General features: G+C 36.0%; 1 protein-coding gene across 6 annotated transcripts in view; it reads right to left on the reverse strand.

Annotated features, from left to right (window-relative positions):
• The window catches only part of CADPS2 (calcium dependent secretion activator 2), a 552,288-nt gene that overhangs the window by 302,208 nt on the left and 225,226 nt on the right, over nucleotides 1–24,854 (reverse strand). For all 6 annotated transcript variants that reach the window (XM_068549383.1, XM_068549382.1, XM_068549381.1 and 3 more), the window contains exons 4-6: nucleotides 22,165–22,245; nucleotides 15,840–16,076; nucleotides 10,872–10,993 (exon numbers count right to left, since the gene is read on the reverse strand). In XM_068549383.1, coding sequence (XP_068405484.1) covers nucleotides 10,872–10,993; nucleotides 15,840–16,076; nucleotides 22,165–22,245 — 440 coding nt within the window. The remainder of the gene's footprint in view (nucleotides 1–10,871; nucleotides 10,994–15,839; nucleotides 16,077–22,164; nucleotides 22,246–24,854) is intronic.

The following is a 24,854-nucleotide window of genomic DNA, read 5'->3' on the forward strand; positions in this document are numbered from 1 at the left end:
TCTGGGCTAAGCAGTCTGCATCTGAAACACAGCAACAGTAAAGTCTTTTGACCACAGGACTTGGTCTGGCTCCAAAACACTACATGTCCTAGAAAAGCGGCCTTCAACCTTTTTCTCATAAACTTCCTAAAATAATTTTGAAAAATTATGTACCCTCTTCACACATTTTTTAAATTGACATCTAGAAATTTTAAATATAAATTTAAAGAGTTGCAAAGGGTATAATTTCTGGTGTGTTGGAAACATTGACATTTAATTTGAAACAGTGATATCATTCTTAAGTGGATCCAAGGGAATTTATCATAGCAAAATGATTCCACCATCATCCATTTAAAAAAAAAAAAAACACCTGTACAACTCCTCTTTAACAGAAATTTGACACTATTTTTTGCCCTCAGCTTATACTTTGATTCTACTTACCCCTCACAAATTTAGAATTTTAGCCTACTATATTTTATGCCTGACCATGTTTTTTATATATTTTTAAAATCTGATCGTAAGGCTCAACATGGGGGGTGGAGAGTAAGAAAGAGAGAGGGAGGGAATACATATATTTCCTTCTGGAATATACCTCAACATTATAATAGTCGTATATGACAAGCCCACAGGTATCATACTCAGCAGCAAAAAACTGAAAGATTTCCTCTAAGTTCAGGAATTAGGCAAGGGTGCCAAACTTACCACTTTTATCCAACATAATAATGGAAGTCCTGGCCAAAACAACTAGGCAAGAAGAATAAAAAGCATCCAAACCCAAAGGAAAAAGTAAAATTGTCTGTTGGCACATGACATGATCTCATCAATAAATGGTGCTGGGAAAACTGGATATCCATATGCAGATGGTGTATCTTACACCACACACAAAAATCAACTAAAATGGATTAAACACTTAAACATAAGACATAAAACCATAAAACTCCTAAAAGAAAATATAGTGGAAAATCTCCCTGACATTTGTGTAGGCAATGATTTCTTGGATATGACACTAAAAGCACAAGCTACAAAAGCAAAAATATCCAAGCAGGACTACATCAAACTAGAAAGTGTCCACACAGCAAAGGAAACAATCAACAGAGTGAAAAGGCAACCTATGCGATGGGAGAAAATATTTGCAAGCTGTATCTCTGATAATGAGTTTATATCCAAAATATATAAGGAACTCATACAACTCAATAGCAAACAAACAAACAAACAAAAAACCCAATTAGAAAACAGGCAAAGGACATAGAGATTTCTCCAAAGAAGATATACAAATGGCCAACAGATATATGAAAAGATGCTCAACATCAGTAATTATCAGGGAAATGTAAATCAAAACCACAATGAGATGTCACATCACACACGTAAGGATGGCTATTATCTAAATAATAAAAGATAACAAGTGCTGGTAAGGATTTGGAAAAATTGGAACCCTGGTAACACTGTTGGTAGGAATATAAAATGGTGCAGTTGCCATGGAGAACAGTACTCAGGTTTGCCAAAAAATTAAAAGTAGATCTACCAAACCATCCAGCAATCCCCGTTCTGGGTATACACTCAGGGCCATAAAATCCTCATCTGGAAGAGACATCTGTACTCCTATGTTCATTGCAGTATTATTCGCAGTAGTCAGCATAGGGAAACAAATTAAATATCCATCTGTAGAAAGGAAATGTATATGCATACAATATAATATTACACAGCCTTACAAAAGAAGGAAGTCCTGTCATTTGCAACAGCATGGAAGTACTTGGAAGACATTACATTAAGTGAAATAAGCCAGACACAGAAAGACAAATATTGCATGATCTCACTTATATGTGGAATCTAAAACAAAAAAGTCAAACTCATAATAACAGAGTAGAATGGTGGTTACCAGAGCCTTGGGGGTGGAGGGAAAGGAAAGATACTGATCAAAGGGTACAAACTTTCCGTTAAAAAAGGCTTAAGCCTACACATATCCACGGGTGACCATAGCTTAATTCTATTGATAACATTGAGACAGTTCAGCATCAATTTTAACCCAGAATTTCATTCTTTCTGTTGTTAAGCTCTAAGAAAATAAGTAGATGGGACATTATCATAGCAATGTCTATCAATTTGTTTCCTTCCTATTTGATTGTCCCAAAATAATACAGTGATTGATAAGCAAAATCTATTTTTCCATCATTCAGCAGTTGAAAACTTGAATAAATCCTTCACCAACTTTGTTGAAAGCAGAGAAATAGAAGCCATCTAATTTACAGGAGGATTTATTACATCATTGGTAAATTGCTTTCTCAAAACTAACAGGAACATTAAAATTTTTCCTTTTGAAAGGTGATGTGGAGGTTTTTTCCACTCCAGAACGAACACAGCGTGGTTAAGACTCAAGCTGGGTTAGAGGTGTACCTTTTTTTGTAAAGTCAAGGAAGGGAGACTGAAAGTGGCTTGAGAGAGAACTTGCATTTAGCAGGTTCTTTCCTAGAAAGACGGGCTTTAGGGGAGAGTACTTATGAACTGGAGGAATCATATATCAATTCTATTAAAACTGAACTTGTGCCTGTCTAGCCCTTGGCAAGTCGTCTTGTTTACGCAGGTGGTCCCCCATCTCAGGGCAGTCAGCATAGCAAGGATCTGGAAGAGATCCTGAATCCCAGCCTCAAGTCACCACACAGAAGCAGAAGAAATGGCCCTTTAAAGTGAATAGGCTTTCCAAGGAATTTCTAGAAAAATGGGAGCTTGGGGTGTGAGAATGAGAACTAAACATCCTGTTAGTCAGGGTAGGTACTGGCTCAAGTGTCACAGCCTGACACCTACTGAGAGACTGTATTTTTTAATACTCTAAATAGTAGAGAAAAGAATTTTAATTATAGACCACCAGTGAGCCATATTACTTGTGGCTGGTGCTAGACAGGAACCAGGAGGTATAATATAGAGCCTTTGTCTTTAAGGAGCTTCCAATTTACTTGAGCCATCTGCTAAGAAAGTTAAATTCAAGCAGGAAGAGGATATGTGGGTGATATTATTAAAGCAGTAGCTCAGGGGAAGCAGAAGGAAGGCAGCTACAGGATGCATCGTTCTAGGACGGAAGGGTGTGATGTCAGAAGTTCCGGGCAGCACGAGGTGTGTCTCCAAGGAAGTGCACCAGAGAAAAGTTAAATGTGTACATTCCCCATGACAGAAGGCATTTGCTAACCAAGAGAGGCCTACAAAGAGTACCTACACACAAAGACATTTTGCCCCTTCACCTCTTCCCCTCATCCCCACCTCCACCCTACCCAAAAGTGATAGAAAGAGCATACGAGCAGGCAAAACAAGAAGCATGTGAGGAACAGACAGCAGTACCCTTTCCCCTGGGCAGGTTTCTGGGAAAGCTGGGAGGAAGGAAAGGAAAACCCTACCCTTTTGAAATGGGTAGGTTCTGACTTAAAGTGGTCTGAAATGTTAATACCTGAACATGTTATTTAATACCTGAAAATGGGCAGCAAAGCTATGGTTTCTGCCAAGATCTCTCCCAAGGGCAGGGGAGGGTGATCCTGGAGCACGTCTGAGAGCAATACCAGAAGATAAGTTAAGTCTTTTGCTACTTACACTTGGCCAAGTTTATCCCGTGCAGTAAATTGGCTACACAGATCAAATAAAATAACGATGAAAGCAACTCCAAAACACTGCTCTGGAAAAAAGTCACGGATTATAAGGGGAAGTTATTTACAAGCTGTAAATCCATCCTCGAGATGCTGATAATCATAGTTATATACACTTTCTCCCAAGCTCTCTCACTGCTGTTTTCCATTAGTGCTCTTCAGCAAGCATCTGGAATCTTAATCGATCATATTTTCCCCTCTAATTCAGATGCCACGAATTATGAGGATCCACACATCAGCTTCCTTTACTTGCAAACAAACTCTCAATGAATGTAGTTTCTGTATTTGGCCAGTGTTTGTCTCTTTAGGCCTCATTTTCTTCTGCACCAGTAGTATGAGTTTTAGAGAAATCTTATTTCTGGTGAATTTATGTAAGAGGAAGGAATCTCTTATTTTTAAAGATGGAAATGATAAAAGATGAAACTTGTGTGCTGTTTGAGTGTTTTCCTTTTGATTCATTAAAAACAGGCATACTTTTTGATAGATCATTTAAAAATGTAGTGTATTCTCTCATCAGCAAGAGTAGCTGGCTAATGAATTACACTTCAAAACTAATTCTGGCATTAGTAAATTAAAATGAAAACTACTACGTTTTTAAAAAGCACGGTTACCTTTCTATTGGTTTATTTGCAATCTGTATTTAATCTCTCTTAAACACTTGTCCTAGTAGCTTGTCATTCTGATAAGCTTTCCATTTATAGCGGCAATATTCTTTCAATAGTTTGACAGATTATTACAATTATGGTTCAGAATTTAAAGTTTCCAGAAACGGGTACTGAAGCCTGTGTTTCCCGTCATTTTCATGAGGTAGAAGAATGTTCTATCCTAAAAACCATAAATATATTTCTCTAATGATGCAACTCATCAGTTTTTCTTACTGCTCCTTGCCTTTCTGTTTTATTACTTTGAAGGGGGTGGGGTGGGGACAGAGACCAATTAACCTTCAGAGGTCTTTAATAAGACAGCATTATGGGATGAACGAGATAGAGGGTATAGCAAAACACAGTGCTGCTTCCCAGGATCTTTTTGTGTGTGTGGCAAGAACATTTAACATGCGATCTACCCTCTTCAAGAATTGTTAAGAGTATGATGCAGCATTGTTAACTATAGGTGTGATGTTGCACAGCAGCTCTCTAGAATTTAGTCATCTTGCCTGACTGAAACTTTAAGCTCCTCAAATAGCAACTCCCCATTCCCTGCTCCCCCAAGTTCCTGATTTGTTTTTAACAACGAATTTCCTTCCTTCTACTTCCCCAGAAGCAAGGTCTATCTTGGCTCTCCATAGGGTATTATTAGCTTTTATGCTTTTAGGCACTCAAAGGATGCACATCATCTGCAGGGAAAGTGCTTTAAGATCACTGCGTATCAGGAGATTGGTGGCCACTACATGACCATGACAAATCACTCCCTACCCCTTTCAGCTTCAGCTGTCGTCTCTCTGACTACCCCTCCACTTCCTTTCAGCTGGTATCGTTAAGGGTATGGGCTAAAACTGAAATAATGAAACGTCTGGAAATGGTAGAAAGCTATAAAAGTGGAGCAACAATGCTTCTGTACCTCATTCATAGAGAACAAAACTTTCCCTGGTTGACTGAGAGACTATGAAACGATGACTTACAAATTCATAAGTAATAGAATTTTCTCCACTGAAAACACCACTTGTCTACATTCCCTTCCCTATATTAAAAAATCAAAATTAAAAACAAAACTTTAATAGATGACCTCACTACCACTCTTCACAAATCAAACTTGTCTCTAAACACCACTTTTATTAGATCCCAGGTTCCATATTCTAAGTCATGTACCAACCTCACATGCTGTTTTCCACCTAATTGCCGGCAGGAAATCTGAATTACAAGAATGAAATAGGCAATGGCTAGAAATCTTGATTACATTTATAGGAAATATGGACTAAATAAGGCACTTTAATTAGTATCAGACAGAAGAATGAATTGATCTCCAATAAAGCACACACTGTTGAAGCAATAAGATTTAGAAAACGTGTCCGAGGCATAATTCACTATGATGACGGAGGAGATGAATCTCTTTCCTGTTGTGCAAGATGAGTTCAAGATAAAAGTGACCACACTGCTGAAAAGCTGCAGTTGGTCAGCATTCAGGAGATACATTTTTAAGGAAATCTGCCCCTGGGATACAATGATAAACACAAATCTTTTAATTCTTTTTAAAAGTTAACTCAATCTTCATGAAGAAACAGGTAAGATATTTTAGCCAAATTTCCTTGTGAAAAGAGTAACCAAAAGTGTATTGGAGGCTTAACTGTAATATTTTCTCTCTAACTCATAAGTATTTTAATTCATTTAAATTATCCATGTATATGTTCCCTATTATAGCATCTCTTTATGAATACATTCTGAGTTTATTAGAAATAAAATGAGACGTATTCTGTGAAAACTTTTGCTATTTTTGGAAAAAATTATTGTTAAAATAACTATTTATATAAAAATTAACTCATTTGATTGACCAAATATTTAAGTATCAGTTAAGTAAAAGACTTTGTAGAGATTATGCTAAGTGAAAAAAAAGCCGGATACAAAAGACTACATTTTGCATATCATTTATATGAAATGTTCAGAAAAAAAATTACAGAGCCAGAAGGCATACGAGTGTTTTCCTGGAACTGAGTAAGATTGCAAATGGGAATGAGGCAACTTTGTGAAATAATGTGTTTTGAAACTGAATTGTGATGATAGTGCACAAGTGTATAAATTTATTAAAAATCATCTAAATTTCAATAAAAGAATTTTATGCTATATAAACTATACCTCAGTAAAACTTTAAGAAAAGATTCTGTGAAAACATCATGGCATTGAGATTCTAAGGGCATTTGCACTCCCTCGAGAACTCACGGAGTACTAGAGTAGGGTAGTGTTTGTGATCACCACCCCCCCCCCAAATTAATATGTTGAGGCCCTAATCCCCAATGTGATGGTATTTGGAGGCGGGGCCTTTGGGAGGTAAGTGGGCTCAGATGAGGTCATGGGACTGGAGACCCATGAGAATATTGGTGTCCTTGTTATGGGATGAAGAGAAATGAGATCTGTCTCTTTACCATGTGAGGACACAGCAAGAAGGCAGCCATCTGTAGGGCAGGAAGAGGGCTCTCACCAAGAACCCAACCTAGCAGGGCTATTATGGTTCACTATGTAATTAGGATTAGTAACCAGAAAATACCCACAAAGAAAAATCCATCCCCAGATGGTTCCACTGGTAATTCTACCAAACACATAAAAAATAATTAATACCAATTCTTCATACCCTTCCAAAAAGTAGAAGAATTTTATGAGGCCAATATAAAAATCAGACAGATGCCAACAAAAAAGGGATATTACAGACCAATCTCTTATGAATACAGATTTTAAAAATCCTCAACAAAATACTAGAGAAAATAATCCAGTAACAAAAATAATTATATACATCACGGTCAAGTGGCAATTATGCCAGGAATGCAAGGTTGATTTAACACCCCTCCCCCAAAAAGCATATAATGTAATGTACCATATTGATAGAATAAAAGGCAAATACCATACGGTCATCTCAATAGATGCAGAGAAAACATTTGACAAAATCCAACACCCTTTCATGAAAAAAAAAACCCACTCAAACTAGGAATAGAGAGGAATTTCCTCAAACTGATAAGGGGCATCTATGAAAAAGGCACAGCTAATATCATGTTTAACGATGAAAGCCTATACTTTTCCTCTAAAATCAGGAATACAAGGATGTCTTTTCTTGCCACTGCTATTTCACATTGTACTGGAGGAGCTAGTCAGGGCAATTAGGCAAAAAATGAAATAAAAAGCATTCGGATTGGACAGTAAGAAATAAAACGATCACTATTTGCAAATGACATATTATATAGAAAGAAGTCTAAGAAATCCAGTAAAAAAAAAAAAAAAAAGTACTATTAGAATAAACAAGTTCAGCAAGGGTGCAGCATGTGGAATTAATATACAAAAAATCAACTGTATTTCTATACACTGGCAATGAACAATCCAAAAGTGAATTTAAAAGAACAATTCCATTAATAATGGCATCAAAAAGAATAAAATACTAGAAATAAACTTAACCAAAGAAGTAAAAAACATACTTTGAAAACTACAAAACATTGTTGAAAGAAATTAAAGATTTAGATACATGGAAAGATATCCCACGTTCCTGGGTAGGAAGACTTAATATTGTTAAGTTGGCAATACTCTCCAAACTGACCCCAGATTCAATACAATTCCTATCAGAATCCAAGCTGGTGATATTTACAAAATTTTTGCAGAAATTGACAAAGTGATCCTAAAATTCATACGGAAAACCAGAATAGCCAAAATAATCTTGAAAAAGAACATATTTGGAAGACTCACACACCTGATCTTAAAACTCAATACAAAGCAATGGTAATTAAGATAATGTGGTACTAGCATAAGGATAGACATATAGATATGTCAATGAAAGGAAATTGACAGTCCATAAATAAACCCATGTATCTATCGTCAAATGATTTTCAAAAGGGTACCAGGAACATTTAATGGACAAGGAGTAGTTTCTTCAATAAATGGTGTTGGGACAATTGGACTGTCATACACAAAAGAAGGAAGTTGCACCCTACATCATACCACGTACAAAAATTAAAATGGGTCAATCACCTAAACGTAAGAGCTGAAATTATGACAGTGTTAGGAGAAAACACGGGGGTAAATCTTTGTGACCTTGGATTTGGCACTGGATTCTTAGATATGACACCAAAAGCACAGCAACAAACAAAAACTAGGTAAACTGGACTTAAAGTTGTAAAACTTTTGTGCTTCAAAAGACAGTATCAATAAAGTGAAAAGATAATACACAGAATGGAAGAAAACATTTGCAAATCATATATATGATAAGGGTCTAGTATCTAGAATATATAAATAGTTCTTTCAACTTAACAACCAAAAGGCAAACAACTCAAATAAAAAATAGGCAAAAAACTTGAATAGACATTTCTTTCTCTAAAGAAGATATATGAATGGCTTCTACAGCATATGAAAAGATGATCAACATCATTAGTCATTAGAGAAGAGCAAATCAAAACCACGAGATATCACTTTACTCTTACTAGGATGGCTATATATTTATATATATTTTTAAAAGTCAAACAACAAGCATTGATGAGAATATGAAGAAATTTAACTCTCATACATTGCTGGTGGGAAAGTAAAATGGTGCACTGTGAAAGAGCATTTTGATGGATTATCAAAAAGCTGAACACAGAATGACCGTATCATTCAGCAATTTCACTCCTAGCTATATACCCAAAACAACTGAAAACAGGTACTCAGATGGGTATTTGTATACCAGCCTTAACTGCAGCATCATTCACAGTAGCCAAAAGGTAGAAACAACCCAAGTCTCATTAGCCTAGATGAATAAACAAAACGTGGTATATACATACAATGGAATATCATTCAGTCATAAAAAGGAATGAAGTCCTGACACATGCCACAAGATGGATGAACCTTGAAAATATGCTAAGTGAAAGAAGCCAGTCACAAAAGAGCACATACTATTGATATATATGATTCCTTTTATATGAAATGTCCCAAACAGGCAAATCCATAGAGACAGAAAGTCAATTAGTAGTTGCTTAGGGCTGAGGTGATTTGAGGCTGATACGTAAAAGGTAAAGAGTTTCTCTCTGAGGTGACAGGTATGTTCTAAAATCGATGATGGTTGCATAACACCGTGAATATACTAAAACAGCTAATGTTTAAAACCGACACCAAACCCCTCCCTTGACTCCATGTGCCTTGCTAGAAATGGTCCCAGTTTCTCTGTCTCCTCTCAAGCCTCCTCTTGAGAGGTTTTAACCTCTGAAAGGGCTGTTTATCCTCATTATTTTCACTTCACCGTGAATTAGTAAATTCTGACTGAGTACCTACTAGGTGCTAAGATATAAGATCAACAGGACAAGAGCTCTATTCAGAAGGACAGAGGAAGGGAAACAGTACAAGATACACAGATGAGGAACCCATTCATCTAAAAGTTATAAAGTGATGAGCCAGAAAATATCTGCTTAGCATTGGGTTGTCTAAAGGAAGGGGTTGTTCTCAGCAAGTGATGTTTAAGTTTCTCAATAGTAAGGATCCAGCTATAAAAAGGTAAGAGGCAGAGCAACTGCAGGCAGAGGGAAAAGCAAGTGCAATGATGAGAGAAGGCTGATAGGAACTTCATGAGGTCCAGGGAGGCGGAATAGTAACTGACCAGGGGAACAGAGAGACAAGGTGAGGTCCCAGAGGTAATGAGAGGCTGGTCAGGGGCAGACCTGTAGGGCTTTGTAAGGCAGGGTGAGAAGTTTCAGTTTGCTTCTTCTCAATCCCATAATACTCTGTGCACATCTGTCCCGTTACACTTAATTCTCTGTATACCTCCTTAGACTTTGTCTGCCCTAAAGAAAATCAAAGTTTCTCGTTCATCTCTATCTAGCCAATGCTCAGCCAGAATCTCAGAGATGGAGGTTTCCTGAATGAAGAATCCACATATTGACACCGTTATAAGGCAAAAATCCTAAGGCCTGTAAGAAATTCTAAATAAAGTTTAAATGGAAGAAAAAATGTTATCGAAAGGCAGTGCGCAAATGAAGGCCAGGCAATTTTCATTTAAATTCCCCTGGCCCACCTGGTTACTTCTACCAGAGACTGTGATGTTTCCCAAGTTTGAATCCGTTAAAAAGAACATCTTCCAGACTTAATTAAACTCAATCTCAGAATATGAAACAAAAAACTGCCAGCAAAGAACAGTTTTAGCACCTCCAGTTACTGCACGGTAGTCATTAACTGGTTCTCTAACTCAAGCCTACTCACTAAAGTATCCCAAGACACTGTCTAACATATCTACCTCAGCACCACCGCAGAGCTATAATACACAGAAATGGAAAAGCTACAGACTACATTTCTAGTAACTGAAATAGGATCAAGCACTGCCTTTTAAATAACACATGATAACAACACATGCATTCCTTACAAATGACTTACATTTAATTGCCCAATAATTAGCTTCACATTTGCATGTTGGATTTTCTGTTCGTGCTACACAGGGATTCTGCATAGCTCTAATTATAGCCTCATTACCCAGAAAGGCACACACTGATTCTAACACACAGTTGAGACAAAGCTAGCCAAATAACAGTTTCAGAGTGTAAAACCATACGATTCTTCAAAGAGATAAAGCACATGTCTTCAAGAGGGAAGAAAAACACATTTTTTTCAACTGGCTTACTGTGGCCTTGAGGCTTCGGCCTGATCTGTCTGCAGTTTTTCTCCTCCTTCCACTTCCATTGTACAGTAAACAATTCGATTGGGAGCGACTGACTTCAAACCTTGCACTTCCATTATGACAATCTAAAGATAAGAAAAACGTTTCACTGATTCGTCAAGCTGACAACACTTAGCAATAGAGACAGCGGTATGAACTACATACAATTAGGAAGACCAATTGATAAAATTATCTGGCAATATCATGGTATTTTATCTTCTTTATAATCCACCTTTATTTATGGAAGGTAAATAACATTTTGAGAAAGTCTGGTATCTGAAGACGCATCTCCTGCCAGCTATGAAAGATTAAAGTCTCTAAACAGGAGCCATAATGAAGTAAGTCAGATATAAACTCAGAGCCTTAAAAAAAATTATGGCAGGTCTGCATGAGGCAAAGCAGAATTATTAATGAAAATTCAGTGAATGTGTTAAAAGGATACAGGTTGAATTCCACATAAAGCGACTGGTAGACACTGTCACCATCACACCAATTCATTGATATCAATACATGACATCAGAAAATGTCTATATTCACTTATTTTATATGACTACTAGCATTTATAAAAGAATTTTCTTCAGAGCCACTGTTTACCTTATGAAAATATGGAAAATATAACTTGGCAATGAATATCTTACTATTAACTTGACAAGGAAAACAATTTTCCCCATCCATTAAAGGTATATACCAATTTGATGCAGTCTACTGGAAAAGGGTAGAAAGACTGATATTACCTTATATATTTGTAACTCCTGGGGGAAAGGGAAACAGTTTTCAAGTGTGCTTTTTATGTCTGTATAAAAGACTGCCAATCTTAAAATATGGTAAACTAACATTCTTACTGGATGTACACATAAAATATGACTACTACTGAATATCATTTATAATAGTTTTTTTAAATCAAAACTTGCATCATGAAGTTTCCTAAACTCTCAAAATTAATAAAATATATTCAATGACCTTTTTATACATGCACATGTATTGATCTCCTGTTGTATATGTATAAACAAGATTAATAGCATCATTCATGCCATGTAGCTACCAAAATATCCACTAAAAACATATGTGTCATTTATTGATCTTTTAATACATTATGAAAATCATTACACTCTTCATAGAGCTCTGATATGAAAGTTAAGGCAAAAAGTCTCAAAGGAACAAACCATCTTAAAAGAACTTTTCTTCCTTTCAGTTCTGGTACAACAGCTTTTTTTGTAAATACAAATGCCTACTATTTTTGTTGCATTTTTTCATAAAAACATATGGGAAACTGATCACCAAAAAATACAGGTCAAATTCAGAACCATTTTCCTCCCTCAATCAAGGCTTTTGTCATTCTGTCACACTGAAATGCATACCAACATATGAATAAAAATGAAGACAACTGACAACAGACTATGAGAATTAATAGATCATAGTAACAGTTTTCACAGTTGCTCTAATACTCAAGGAAGTTTAGGTGAAGTACTAAACATGAAACAGAATTGAGTACACAAGATAAATCTAGAAGTCTTGATGACACTGGTTCCTATATGGGAATATGACTGTTTGTCCTGCATCACTTTCTGTAGAGTGTTTAATAGCCAAAGTGCAAGAGAGAAGAAAGGAAGCATCTGCTTAACACTATTTCTGTCACCTCTACTACAAGCTACTATAAACAGGACCTCCTAAAACATACGAGTTGTGAAACAGTTTTTTGTCCTTCAAAACAATGCTCCCATCTGTGCCGGGAATGTTCTATCCTGCAGAATTGCCACTTTCAAAAGATGTAACTTCTGTTATGAATCCACACATATAAGTAAATAAAACACAGTTCTACAGATCTGACTTCCAAAAAGAATTTGAAAAGCGCAACTAGTCTCAATCATTAATGATAAAGGCGGCTAAGAATTCCATGGACCATCAACTAACCTAAGTTATCTTAGGTAACTGTTTCAACTAATTGCCGGCAAAACTTGATAATGAAACTACAGAAAATAAAACTGATCTGTGTTCTGTCTTTTCTTCCCAGGTCTCTGGATAACTGATGTAATCAGGATAAAATAGACAAAGTTATTCTAGAAGCATAGAGAAGGGAGGCATGTACAAAATATGAAGCTAGATAACACGCTTCTGAATAATGCATTGTCCGCCCACAGAGTTACATGGCACTCAGGCATGTGCAGGTTGCGGGAAAAGGCAGCTGAGCAGTATGGTGAATAGGGGGACCACACACGTACCTCCAAACACAGAGGAGGTCACAGGGTCTGCCAGCCTAAAACACTCAGTGTGAACATCAACTACATTCATGCCACTGACACCATTCCCCTTACAACAGACTCATAACTTCATGGATGAACGTTTTCCTAACCTTACTTGAATATTAAACTTTAACATACCATTGTTTGGCTTAGTGTTTTGTGAGTTAGCTTGTCTCTTGCTTTATAATTCTCTCTGAAGGCTTCACAAATGAAGAGACATAAGAGTAATCTTGTGAGGCTAACTGCTGCGTTTTGATACCATCAAAGTTCCTAATTCAATAAACAATTATCGAGTCAACTGTTTTAGGCTGTTGGCACTGTTTTAGGCTCCTGGGATACCTCAGTAAACAAGAGAGAAAAAAAAAGACTTCAACTTCCTAAAGCTTACATTCTAGTAAAGAAAGCCAGATAATGAATAATAAATATAATAAATAACTGATTTATATGTTAGGTGGTGTGGTGCAAGAAGGGAGGAGTGGGTAGAAATTTTAAAGAAATGATAAAATTTTAGCAGTGTTTCAAATCTGCACTTATTCATTTGACTCAGACTTCAGTTCCTAGAAAAACTCCTTCTCCACTGGACCAGCTCTAAGCCTGACGATGAAATGTGAAACCCTTAGAATGGATTAACTGCTTGCCCTTCAGAGTTTTCTTAGGCTGAAATCTGGTGTCTGATGAGCGAGGCTGGGATAATGGGCGAGAGGTAATTATTCAGTTTAGCTAGACTGAGGTCAGAGGCCTTGGGGCTGGAGGAGGTACCTGGTCCATTCCCTCAGGTGTCCCATAGACAAGCACTGTGTAGTCTGCCCTGAAAGAGACTTCATTTTGTTGTGAGACACAACTCCTCTTTAAAATACTGTAGGCAACATGGAACAGATCTGTACTATGCCATGATAGGAAAATATCTGCCTTATATAGACCTAGTAACAGAGGATGTCAAAACAATTGTAAAAATATGGAAGCTTCTCAGACCATGGCAAAATGAAGTTTTAACTCATTTCATCCTCCTAACACCCTTTTATTGCTAACTGAACAACCCTGTTTAAACATACTGGCAACGAAGCACAGAATAACAATTCATAGTTTCACAGAAAAACTAACTCATGAGCATAATTTTGTTTTCAAAAGGGAAAGAGAATTCATAAAAGCTAATTACTTAACAATGGTGTAAGATTTTTAAACAATAGAGAAAAGAGAAAGTGTTTTGAACTGTTTTCAGTTCTTCATGCTTATAGAGATAATGGTAAGTTTAAACATTACACCAATCATTTGCTTCCCAAATTATTTTTTATTATTAATGAATTTAAATGCCAAACTCTTGTTAGAAAAAGTTAGACTGTAATTAAATAATTGATTTTGTTTTGTACAAAACCTTAAGAAAAAAAAGAGTTGGCAGGAAACCGGACGCAGGAATGATTGGGAAATGCTACACCTGAGATACTATGTAGTTTCAAATTAAACATCCTGAGGTTATGAGGTTAAAGAGATTGAGAAGAAACCCAGGAACAAAGCCACTTGGCAAAGTTATTAGCTAATCCCTGAACTGGGTATGGAGTCAGAAGAAAATCTCCTATTTCTACCCTGACACTGAACTGAATCTATTAACCTACAAAGAAAATGTTAGCCTGGAAGGGAAGAAAGAGAGGCAGTTGTCTTATCCTCAAGCTTGAATTTCTCTTAGAGTTGAAAAAGTGGAGGAAAGAACAGAAGCAGACATTTGCTTTTTCTGCCATAAACGAAGCAAGCCAAGTGTAAGAGGTTATCAACAAAAAAAATCTAAAGCTGTACCTCCTAAGACTCCACATATTTTGCTTTGTCAACGAGCAAACTCAAACAGCAGTACTGGGACCTAGCAGAGAGAGTACATAACAATGCAAGAAAGGAGTTACAAGCTTTAATTTTTGAGAGGCTAAAAATTTAAGCTGGATATTGCGAGCATATGTGTGGGTGTTGGGTATAAACCCATATACATATACATGGATCAGCCCATATACAGAGTTTAGCAGTGAGGAAATGCCATCATGAAAAATATCCACAGGGAGCAGTAGTAGGGGTCAGTGATCAATGTCTTTGGTTTCCAGTGATTTGTATAAAAGGGATGAAACTCTGAAGTCTTGGGGAACACAATTTTAAATGCACAACATTTATTCTCGTTTCTTTTTAATGATATTTACTGTACCTGTAATGAAACGGCAAGTCCTAGAAAGGAAGAAGTCTTTACTTCTCATCATCTATAGTACCCAATACTGTACATTACAGCTGGTTTATGCGATTTGATTCTACAAAGATGATCTCGTAGTTAAAGCAGATTAAAAACAAGAATAACCAAAAGCTTGAAAGGAGTTTCCAAATTACAGAGAATTCAGTTATGTGTTTAAATCCTATTTCCACTCAAGCGTGTTTCAGTGCTTACTCTACCAATAAATTTCCACCAGCCTAGGTGGCGCCAAGAGCACTTGCCTCAAAACTTGTATTATTTTATTATTTAACCCTAACACCACTGTTATGTTTAAAGGACAATTTGTGTTAATTTGCATTCACGGTCTGATTGTCTAGCAAGTGAAGAATAATTTAACTTCTTCAAAATATATTACACTGCTTTAAATTTGAAATGTTACCACCAAGGTCAGCGGAAATGACCCTGTAGCCTCATTTACGCTGCCAGAAGCAAACACGGGATAAAGCCACTTACCTCTAAGGTGAATGACAGCACCACGTCGGACTTTGACAGCTGAATCTCATTCTCATCTCCTATGTCCAAAAAGGCAGAATTCTGTGAACGTTTTAATTTTTGTAATTTAAATTCTGGACCACCTTTCGAAACTGGAAGACTCTCCAAATTGGCCATTAGCAAATTCACTGAAGACCGCAACTCTTCTATATACATATTCTCCATCTCTTTTGCTATAAATCTGGGGAATTTTCTTTCCTTGAAAATAATTTTTAAAATAATAATGTTACACAAGTCATATTTCAATTTTATCGTAAAAGATTACATGATGTATATATACTTGACTGTCTTAGGAATTGTGATGCTCAGTATAATGCATTTACCTGATACTTCAGTCTCTAGGCTTTAAAAGCCTCAGGCTTTGGCAATTTTGATTATATTTAACTGTACCTTATCTACCTTACGGAGGATCATTATCATAAAAAATGAATAACATGATATACATTTTCAGATTAACTTTATTTTTGATATGGTATTTATTTAAGGGAAAAACCAACTCTAAAAAACATACATGTAAAAAGTTTTAGTGTATAGATGAATCTTAATTAGCCACTGATATCTTTGAAATACTTGGAATAACTGGTCTATAAGAAGAATGTTCAGTATATACTGCTCTGACTGTTAAGAAACAAACATTTTAACAGTATCTCTCTTTCATACCACAGATGTGTTAGGCATTCAAATTGAAAAACCTTCACTATTAAATAGCAGTATGGCCATACTTCTAAAATTAGTTAACTTTCATGTCATACAAATGTATCAAGATCCCTTATTGCCATAAATTCAGTTTTTTAGTAAAGGTTTAGAAAAACTTAAGTTTAAAGCCTAAGGTAAATTTATGATAAAAGCTGTACATGAAAAAGTAATAATATCAATTTAGGAGATTCAATTTTCTTCCCAAATTACATGAGTGTTGCCATTCAGTCCTCAGATCTCTGCAATCAGACTTCTGTTTCTTTCACTCAGTTAAAAGGACATTCCAAGTACTGATACTTAGATAGATATTAACAGCTATTGCCAAACTGCCCTTAGAGAAGGTTATACCCATTTACATTCCCACAAATAGCAAGTGAGGTTTCCTCACACTCTTGGCTCTTTCTTTAACCTCTGACAGCCTGGCACTTAGGTCTTCTCTCTGAAAGGTAGAGGGCATACAGCTTTATGATGGGAAATGCGATGTAATGTAATGACAGCTGTATAAAACTGGCTGGGGGATGACAGCCTAAAGCGGCCATCATTCAAATGAATGACTGCCTAAGGCTCCAGAAAAATCAATGCCTTTACTACTGTTTCCTTTGGCATCATTCAAACTGTAACCTAAGAAATCCCCATCTCCAGGGTGAATGGAATACATCCACAGTGCGTTCATCAACCTGCACCTGGTTTGACTCACTTGTACCAGTTTGTTCATGGGCTGGAAAGGAACATCTGGCACCACCTTATGAATCAGTCCCAGAGTCTTGGACCACCTGTTTTTCTTTTCCCTCAATATAATCTTGACATATTTCTTTTAAAATAATTTACATATAATCAATATTAAAATTGCATATTTATATCACAGAGTGATTAAATATCTACATCCATAATTAACTTTCCCAAGGAAGGTTCTTAAGTATCCTTTTAATATTCCTCTATAGCTTGAAGCAACATTCCCACACAGTAAGTTTGCATCCTCAGAAAAAAACACATAAGTACTCAGTTATATAATAACTTGGTTTCCTTTGGGGATGGAGGGAATAATGTTTTGGATAGTTTTTCAATACATGCAAAGAAGGAAAAAGATAAAATAAAGCATAAAAACATTTTTACATTTGTGGACTAATTTTAAAAGCTGTCATAAAAAGCATCCAAAACTCAGATATAAGGCAAAAAGGTGAGGGAATAGGTCCTTCCAACGTCATATGTGAGCAAAGGCCATCCAAGGATCATGTGGGGGAAATGTACCTAGTTCAATTTACTGTTTACATTGATTAAAGATCCTGTTTACAAGTGAAGTCACACGTTACTTTGTAGAATTTTGTCTGGTAAAGATATAAATAATGTGTGTCTGGTGACTAAGATAATCCAATGGTTATAGTTTAAATCCCTGTTGGAAATTAACCACTGTTTTTTTTTTTAACCACTTTTATATCTAATACTTGAATCTTATTTTAACTTTGCCTAAAAACACCTACTTTTCAAATGCCCCTTAGACTAGTTTTAACATCTAACTAGTTTGCTCATTAATTATACACTGAGTACAATCATTATTGTTTGTTCATTTTATATTCGTGCAACAGTCACAGTTTTGCCTTTTAGAAATATTTTAGCAAAGCAAAAGGCAAATATATCACATGTTTGAAAGTCTGGATGTACCAGTTATTTTCTCCAAATTTTTAAGGTGTTTTTTAATGGAAAACTTAGCATTAGCACGTGAAAAAAAAAATCTATTCTTACTTAGCTTTCATTAAAAACACTTCAGCCATTATCATTTTTCAAGGAGGAGATTGGCAGGAATCACCCAAATTGACTGTTTCATCAGCATTTTCAAACTTTTCAGGAAATAGACTACACTAGATTTTCTTTTTCTCTCTGGGGGAAAAAACCCCAACAACTCTCTCTTAAAGCTCTGAGGTTTGTCGATAGTATTTCATAAATTTTATTTAGCCTGCTTATGTTGCCTCTTTCTTGGAAACAAAACCAACTGTACAACGAATGTACATATTAAATTTGATCTTTTAAATTAGAACAGCATCAGAAATAGGGTTATTCTGTAGTTTACCTGTGAGTTGTTCCTATAAACCACAGTTTCAACGTTCTAATTTAGTCCTCTGTACAGCTTAGCCCATTAGCAGCCCTAACACACTATATACATTGAAAAAAATTTGCTCCATAAAATTTCCATTATTCAAATTTAGTCACTGTAAGAGTTCTTAACTTTCCAGTAGATGAAGCATGGACCAGAGTGGTAGGATGAACGTGGTGACAACTGTCAGATCGTGGAAGTACTTTGAAGACAGATAGAAATGGATTTCCTGATAAATGTGGCATGAGGAAAAAAGGAGTCAAAGATGACTCCAAGTTTCTGAGCCTGATGTACTAGAAAGATAGTACTGCCAAGAACTGGCCTACCCCGACCACTTGACTGGAAATTGTCAACACTCTCCTTCCCTCCCACATTCCTGATTCCACCTTCTCTGCTTTATTTTCTAAGTAGCAAATGATCACTTTCCATAATTCAGTTACACAGCAAGTTTATTCCTTATTGTAAGTCTCTCCCAAATAAAATGTAAGCTCCCTGAGGGCATGGCAGGAATATTTTTGTCTGGTTTTATCCTAAGAGAACTACATTTGTCTGGATGTATCCCAAGTGCCTAAAATAGTGCCTGGTTATCTTAACAGGTGCTCAAGAAATATTTATTCATTGAATTTATGAGTAGAAAAATTCAGGCTCCAAAAAGTTAAATAAGTTGCCTATATCGAGGAAACAGCAATCCTGGATCTGGCCCACAGGTCTTTCTGGCCCAGTCCACCCACATTTTTATCTACTACTACTTCCTAATTATGCCTTGGCTAAAATATTAAAGTCAATGTTTACATCCCTTGAAACAGACTTCTGCCCTGTGGTTTCAGCGTTATTGTACTGTGTTGTGAAGCGTGACAGGTGTTACTAATAGTTGACTGCCAACTATAAACTATGAATAAACCACACTTCTGGATTTATGAGATTGAAGAGGTATCAGGGCCTAAGAGAGCAAACCTAAGCTCTGGAGTCCAAAGACCAGCGTTTGAGGTCTTTTGATTTGTTAAGTAATCTTCCCTAAACCTCAGTCTCCTTGTCTATAAAATAAATTCATTATATCATCTGCCCTTGTGGGTTCATAGGATTTTTGTAGACATCTAAGACAACAAGGTCAGTAAGTTATAATTAGCCTTATATTTTATGAAGGTGGCTTAAATTTGGTGAAACTGAAGTAGAAGGCCATTAAACATGCTCTATCTGCTATGTCAATATATTTACCGAAAGGCATTATATTTTGGGGTGGTTTTTTGCTGCTGTTGTTGTTCCAATCCCAACAACTTCAATTCCTTCCTTCTCCATGCTTTTTCTTTTTCTTTTTTTTTTTCACACACACACACTGTATTTTATTTTTACAAGAGATAAATAAACTGACACCAAGCATTGTAAATGGATGACCACAACAAAAGCAACAATGATTGCAATTACCAAACACGAAACACACTCATACTATGTCATAATATTGACATTCAGTCCAGTAATCCTCCACTGTTAACGGCTCCTTTACTTTGCAGTGAAAATTGATTTGTATATTTTTTGCCTCTGAGAGTCCTTGTGGGATTTTGTTTTCTTTTTTAAATTCAAACAGAAAGTCACAAAAATTATAATCATCCTCATCAGTCACTCAGTCCCATGTAATTAATTTTTTTTTCATCTTGATCTTTTGTTAGCACTTTTATGAGTTCATCGGTTTTCCACTAGAGTTCTGAAAATGCTTATTCATTCAGTTCAGCAGTATAGTCAGTTACCAGAAAGCTGTATCCACGCTTCTTCTACTTTATCAACACTTCTGATGAAATCATCAAGGTCCCGTCAAAGAGAAGCTGCTGTTTGTGCAGCACTGACCCTGCTCCTCTCACTCAGTCCAGAGGTTACACACACACCACACATTCTCCTGCACAGACATGAACTCGGGAACACACCCAAGGCTTTCCATCCTATTCTGCAACCCTCTAGAAATTCATCTCAACTATCACATATTCAGCCAGGCCCTTGAAGAAGTTCAACTTATGACAGTGTGTACCGCTCAGGTACAATCTAAATACAAGTAGGCAACTGAGAAATGCTGATCACAGGTCCAGAGTCCTGCCCACAGTGCCGGGCACATCTCTCTGGATTCTCTCTTAGCCTCAGGGCTTCAAGAAAAGCAGTGCCTTTCCAGACACAGACAGCTTCCAACTCAGGTTAGGATTTTGGGGAATGCATTTCTCTCTCTAAAGCTTCCAAAAGCCTCAAGCTAATACTCGATTCCTAGCCTGCGAATTCCACATCTGAATCTCTAGAATGATGTAGTACCTCTCCAGAGGGTGGTAACAAGGTGTGTTGTCTTTTCACCCTCTGCCCTTGGCTTGGTTCTCACAACTTACGGTCATCTCTGTTACCCAATTTCTCTCAATTTTCTATGTATTTCTATTTATCTCCATTTCTCAACAACTTTGCTACTTTTAAATTTAATACACATTTAGATAAACACAGTACTAGTCTTAAAACTTACATATTCATAAATACATTTTTCTTTGAAAAACACATAACTTCAATAGTCAAATGCAGTATGGGATATATCTCCTTAAAGTGCTGGAAAAGTTCACTGTCTTGAGTTGGGTGATGGTTAATACAGGGTGTATACACGTTCATCAAGCTGTAAACTTAAGATCTGTGCACTTTGCTATATACATGTTATGCCTAAAGTTTTTAAAATGAAGAAAAATCCCCAATAGAGAGGATTCTTCAGAGAGACAGGGACGGAGACCAAGACAGACACAGAGGGAGGGAGGGAGAACAGGAGAGGGAGAGTCTATCAAATACTCAAATTTTTCATTTAGCAAAAGGAAAAAAATCTTATTCTCAGATCAACAGCATTATAACCTCAAGTCTATTTTAAGAGACTAAAATTTTATTTTTACCACTGAAGTAAATTAATGCATCAATTTACTAGAGAATGATTTAGACAAAGAGGCCTCAGAGTTAAAAAGAAACTCATGGCTTTTGTTTGAAATCTACTTCTGTTCACACAATGATTGTATAAATAAAAGTAAAAAAAATATTGTATTCAATATGCCCTACGAGACTCTGCACTAGAAACTTCAAATTATATTTTTCATCCATTCAAATATTAGTTGACACCACTGTGTGCCAAGCACTGTGCTAGATACTTCGGAATATACTGTATGATTTTGCAGGCACGATGGTTTTCTCTCTGATTATATTATACTTAGTGCAATATTAAAATTCTTCTAAGTCTGGCAGTTTGAGAAATTCAGGCATTGCTTTAAGAATAATCTACAGAAGTTATCACTGAATTTAAACATCTTATATAAGGATGGATATGTAAAATAGATAATATGCTCCATTTTAGATAATATGCATTCAGGTACCTGGGCTTAAGAGGTATGCATGGAGATGAGAAAGTAAAATTATTCTGGCTTTAACTATACAAAACTCTTTCAGCTCACAGAAATCTAAGTACAGAAAGCAATGCGGTACAGTATATCAAAGTTAACAATTTACCTTTGCCATTTTCTCTGCCAATTGCAAACGACCATCAAGTTCCCTTCTGATCTGGGCTGCTTGTTCATCTGCATTATCCAACTTAAAAATAAAACAGAAATCACACATACATGATTACTTAATGGCAGTGACCTACAGATTAAAGCAAAGACAAAAATGACTCCGAAAAAACTTTATAAATTCTCTCAACTACCTACTGAGAACACAGAAAGTTGTTTAATTAGATTGATAGTCTAATTAAATTTCTTGGGCACTTTTCATTGTGGTTTGCTCACAAAAAAGGTAATAAGTCTCTAAGGTTAATAGCTCAGCTTACCAAAAAATCTAATTATAATAATTCTTTGCCCAAACGGTCCACAACAAAGCTAAACCAAGAAGTCCTTGTTTCCTTGAGGATGCATTAAGCTGTCATTAAGTTTATTCAGGCCACCCTTCCGCCTTCATTAAGGTCAGTCCTAAATAGTTCAAAATAGATAAATCTCTTGTTTTGTTCTTTCAAATTCCCAAAATGCATTTCTGGATAGTGAGATACTGAATAATGCTTCATTTTTTTCCTTGCTCTTTCAAAAAATGTTTCCTTCATTTATATAAGAAGTTTTTATACGTGCTAAACTATCAAAGCACTATTTGATTGATTGCTATAACTTTCTACCATTTAAGTCTTCATATGCCCCTCATTCTAGTACCAACAGGCTCATACTGCCAAGAAATCCTTTCACAGACCAGCACCACATTAGAATTCCATTCTCTTGTTTTAAATTTGATCGAAAGCTTAGCATGCTATCCTCATTTTTAAAGATATTTCCATCTACATGGAATATTACTTTAACTTCTCCACTGACATAATCCTTAACTTTTTCTATAACTTCTTTTAACTTTTCCTCATGAGTCCTTCTATCTCCCTGTATTAGTTCATTAAGACCTCTTAAATCGAGGCAGTTCTATGAGCCATGCACAGTGTGGGCTGTACTGGGTGGGTTACAGATGTGAACAAGGCCAATGTTTCTCTTTAATTCCTTCCCCTCTCCCACTTCCCTCATTAAGAAGCCTAGACCACACAATACAACCATACTTTAGTAAAAGTCCATCTAAAAATTGGATTAGTACTGAGTACAACATTAAACACCTAGGAGAATACAGATTAACTTGTCCATTTGCTGAAGAACTACAAATTTACCATGTTACATTAAAAAAAAAATAGCCTTAATAAGAAAAATTCTGAAAAAGATGAGTAGGGGCAAAGCAGGTCAGTAGGATGGTGGTGTCAGAATGTATACGAAGGGTCAAGAAGAAAGGTAGATGCTCCAGTAAGAGGGCACCAAACGTCTGGAGGCGAGAGCAGACAGTGGTTTGGGGAATGGAATGGGGGGAGAGGGGGGAGAAGGGAAGGTTCATGAGAGATGGGGCTGGAGAGAGAGGTGGGGCTACCTTATAAGCCTACTCTTCACAGGCGAATTAGGGAGCTTGGAATTGCTTCCTATAGCACTGGGATTTCACCAAGAGGTTTGAAGCAGGACTTTGGAAAGGTCACTGTGTCTGTCTCCATCACAAACAGGGTAAGAGGGACATAAGGAAGTCTACCTGTCCATCTATATCAATCCATCTATCTGTTTGTTTGACAGATCTAAGGTCACCTTTCCAAAAAATGTTTCCAAATTTATTTTAAAACATCAAGCTTATTTAAAAACAAGTTTTTAAATAGGCAAGATTTTCTTAAACTAAATCCTTGTTGTAAAGGAGTTGCTATGTCATCTCAAAAAAAATTACATTTTAATTGATTCATATTCAAAATCAAACAGAAACAAGTCTCTCTTCACTGCGTCTGAAGTCAAAATGACTTACATTAAAAACTAACAAAATTATTAAGAAAAAAAATAGGTGATAAATGCCTATTCCAGGTAACTGAAATCAAGGTCCTAAAAACAAAAATGATGTGTAAGAACACTAACTACAATACCTCAAATACAGTAAACGTAATATGGGATATCTTCTCATTTTGCTTAAATGCTGATAAATATTTTTCCACAAAAAATAAAAATAAAATGGTTACCTGCAGTGAAGAGTTACAGTTCCACCAAGAAATAGCATTTAACATCTTAAAACCTTAAAAATTCTCCTTCATATTTCACCACAAAATATTATTTAACATCTTTAACTATTTGTATCTTCATATTAAAAGTTCTTATTTAGTTTTAAATGGAATTGTTTGAGTCACTTCTGCGGTCTGCAAGTGTTTTCTTTCTCAGAGTTTTCTACTACTTTTAAAAAATATTAATGCCTTAACTGCATTTGTCTGAAAAAATACAGACAAAGAAAAGCAGAGCATTACTGTACTAAACTGTCTGTTAATAGCAATCAGAGACTGAAATGTTACTGATGACTACAGTGTCATTTTTGTGAAACTAGAAAAGCATACTTCCAAACATGTTTAAAAAAAAAAGAGGAAAAGTTAATATAATAAAGACAAACAATAAAACATTTCTTGGTTGTCTTTGTTTTATGTAATGCTAGACAGAATTCAAGGAGGTAAATCAGCTGGTTAACTATAAGTAAGAATTTTAGTTTACCATTCCATGTGCCATATGTTTTGTTTTCTTTTGAGTATTACCAAACTCAAACACAGTTGAAAGTTTATATAATTTTTATGAATGCTTTTTTTTTTTTAAACATCTTTACTGGAGTATAATTGC

This window comes from Eschrichtius robustus, chromosome 8, assembly GCF_028021215.1.
Source record: "Eschrichtius robustus isolate mEscRob2 chromosome 8, mEscRob2.pri, whole genome shotgun sequence".
Taxonomy (NCBI): domain Eukaryota; kingdom Metazoa; phylum Chordata; class Mammalia; order Artiodactyla; family Eschrichtiidae; genus Eschrichtius; species Eschrichtius robustus.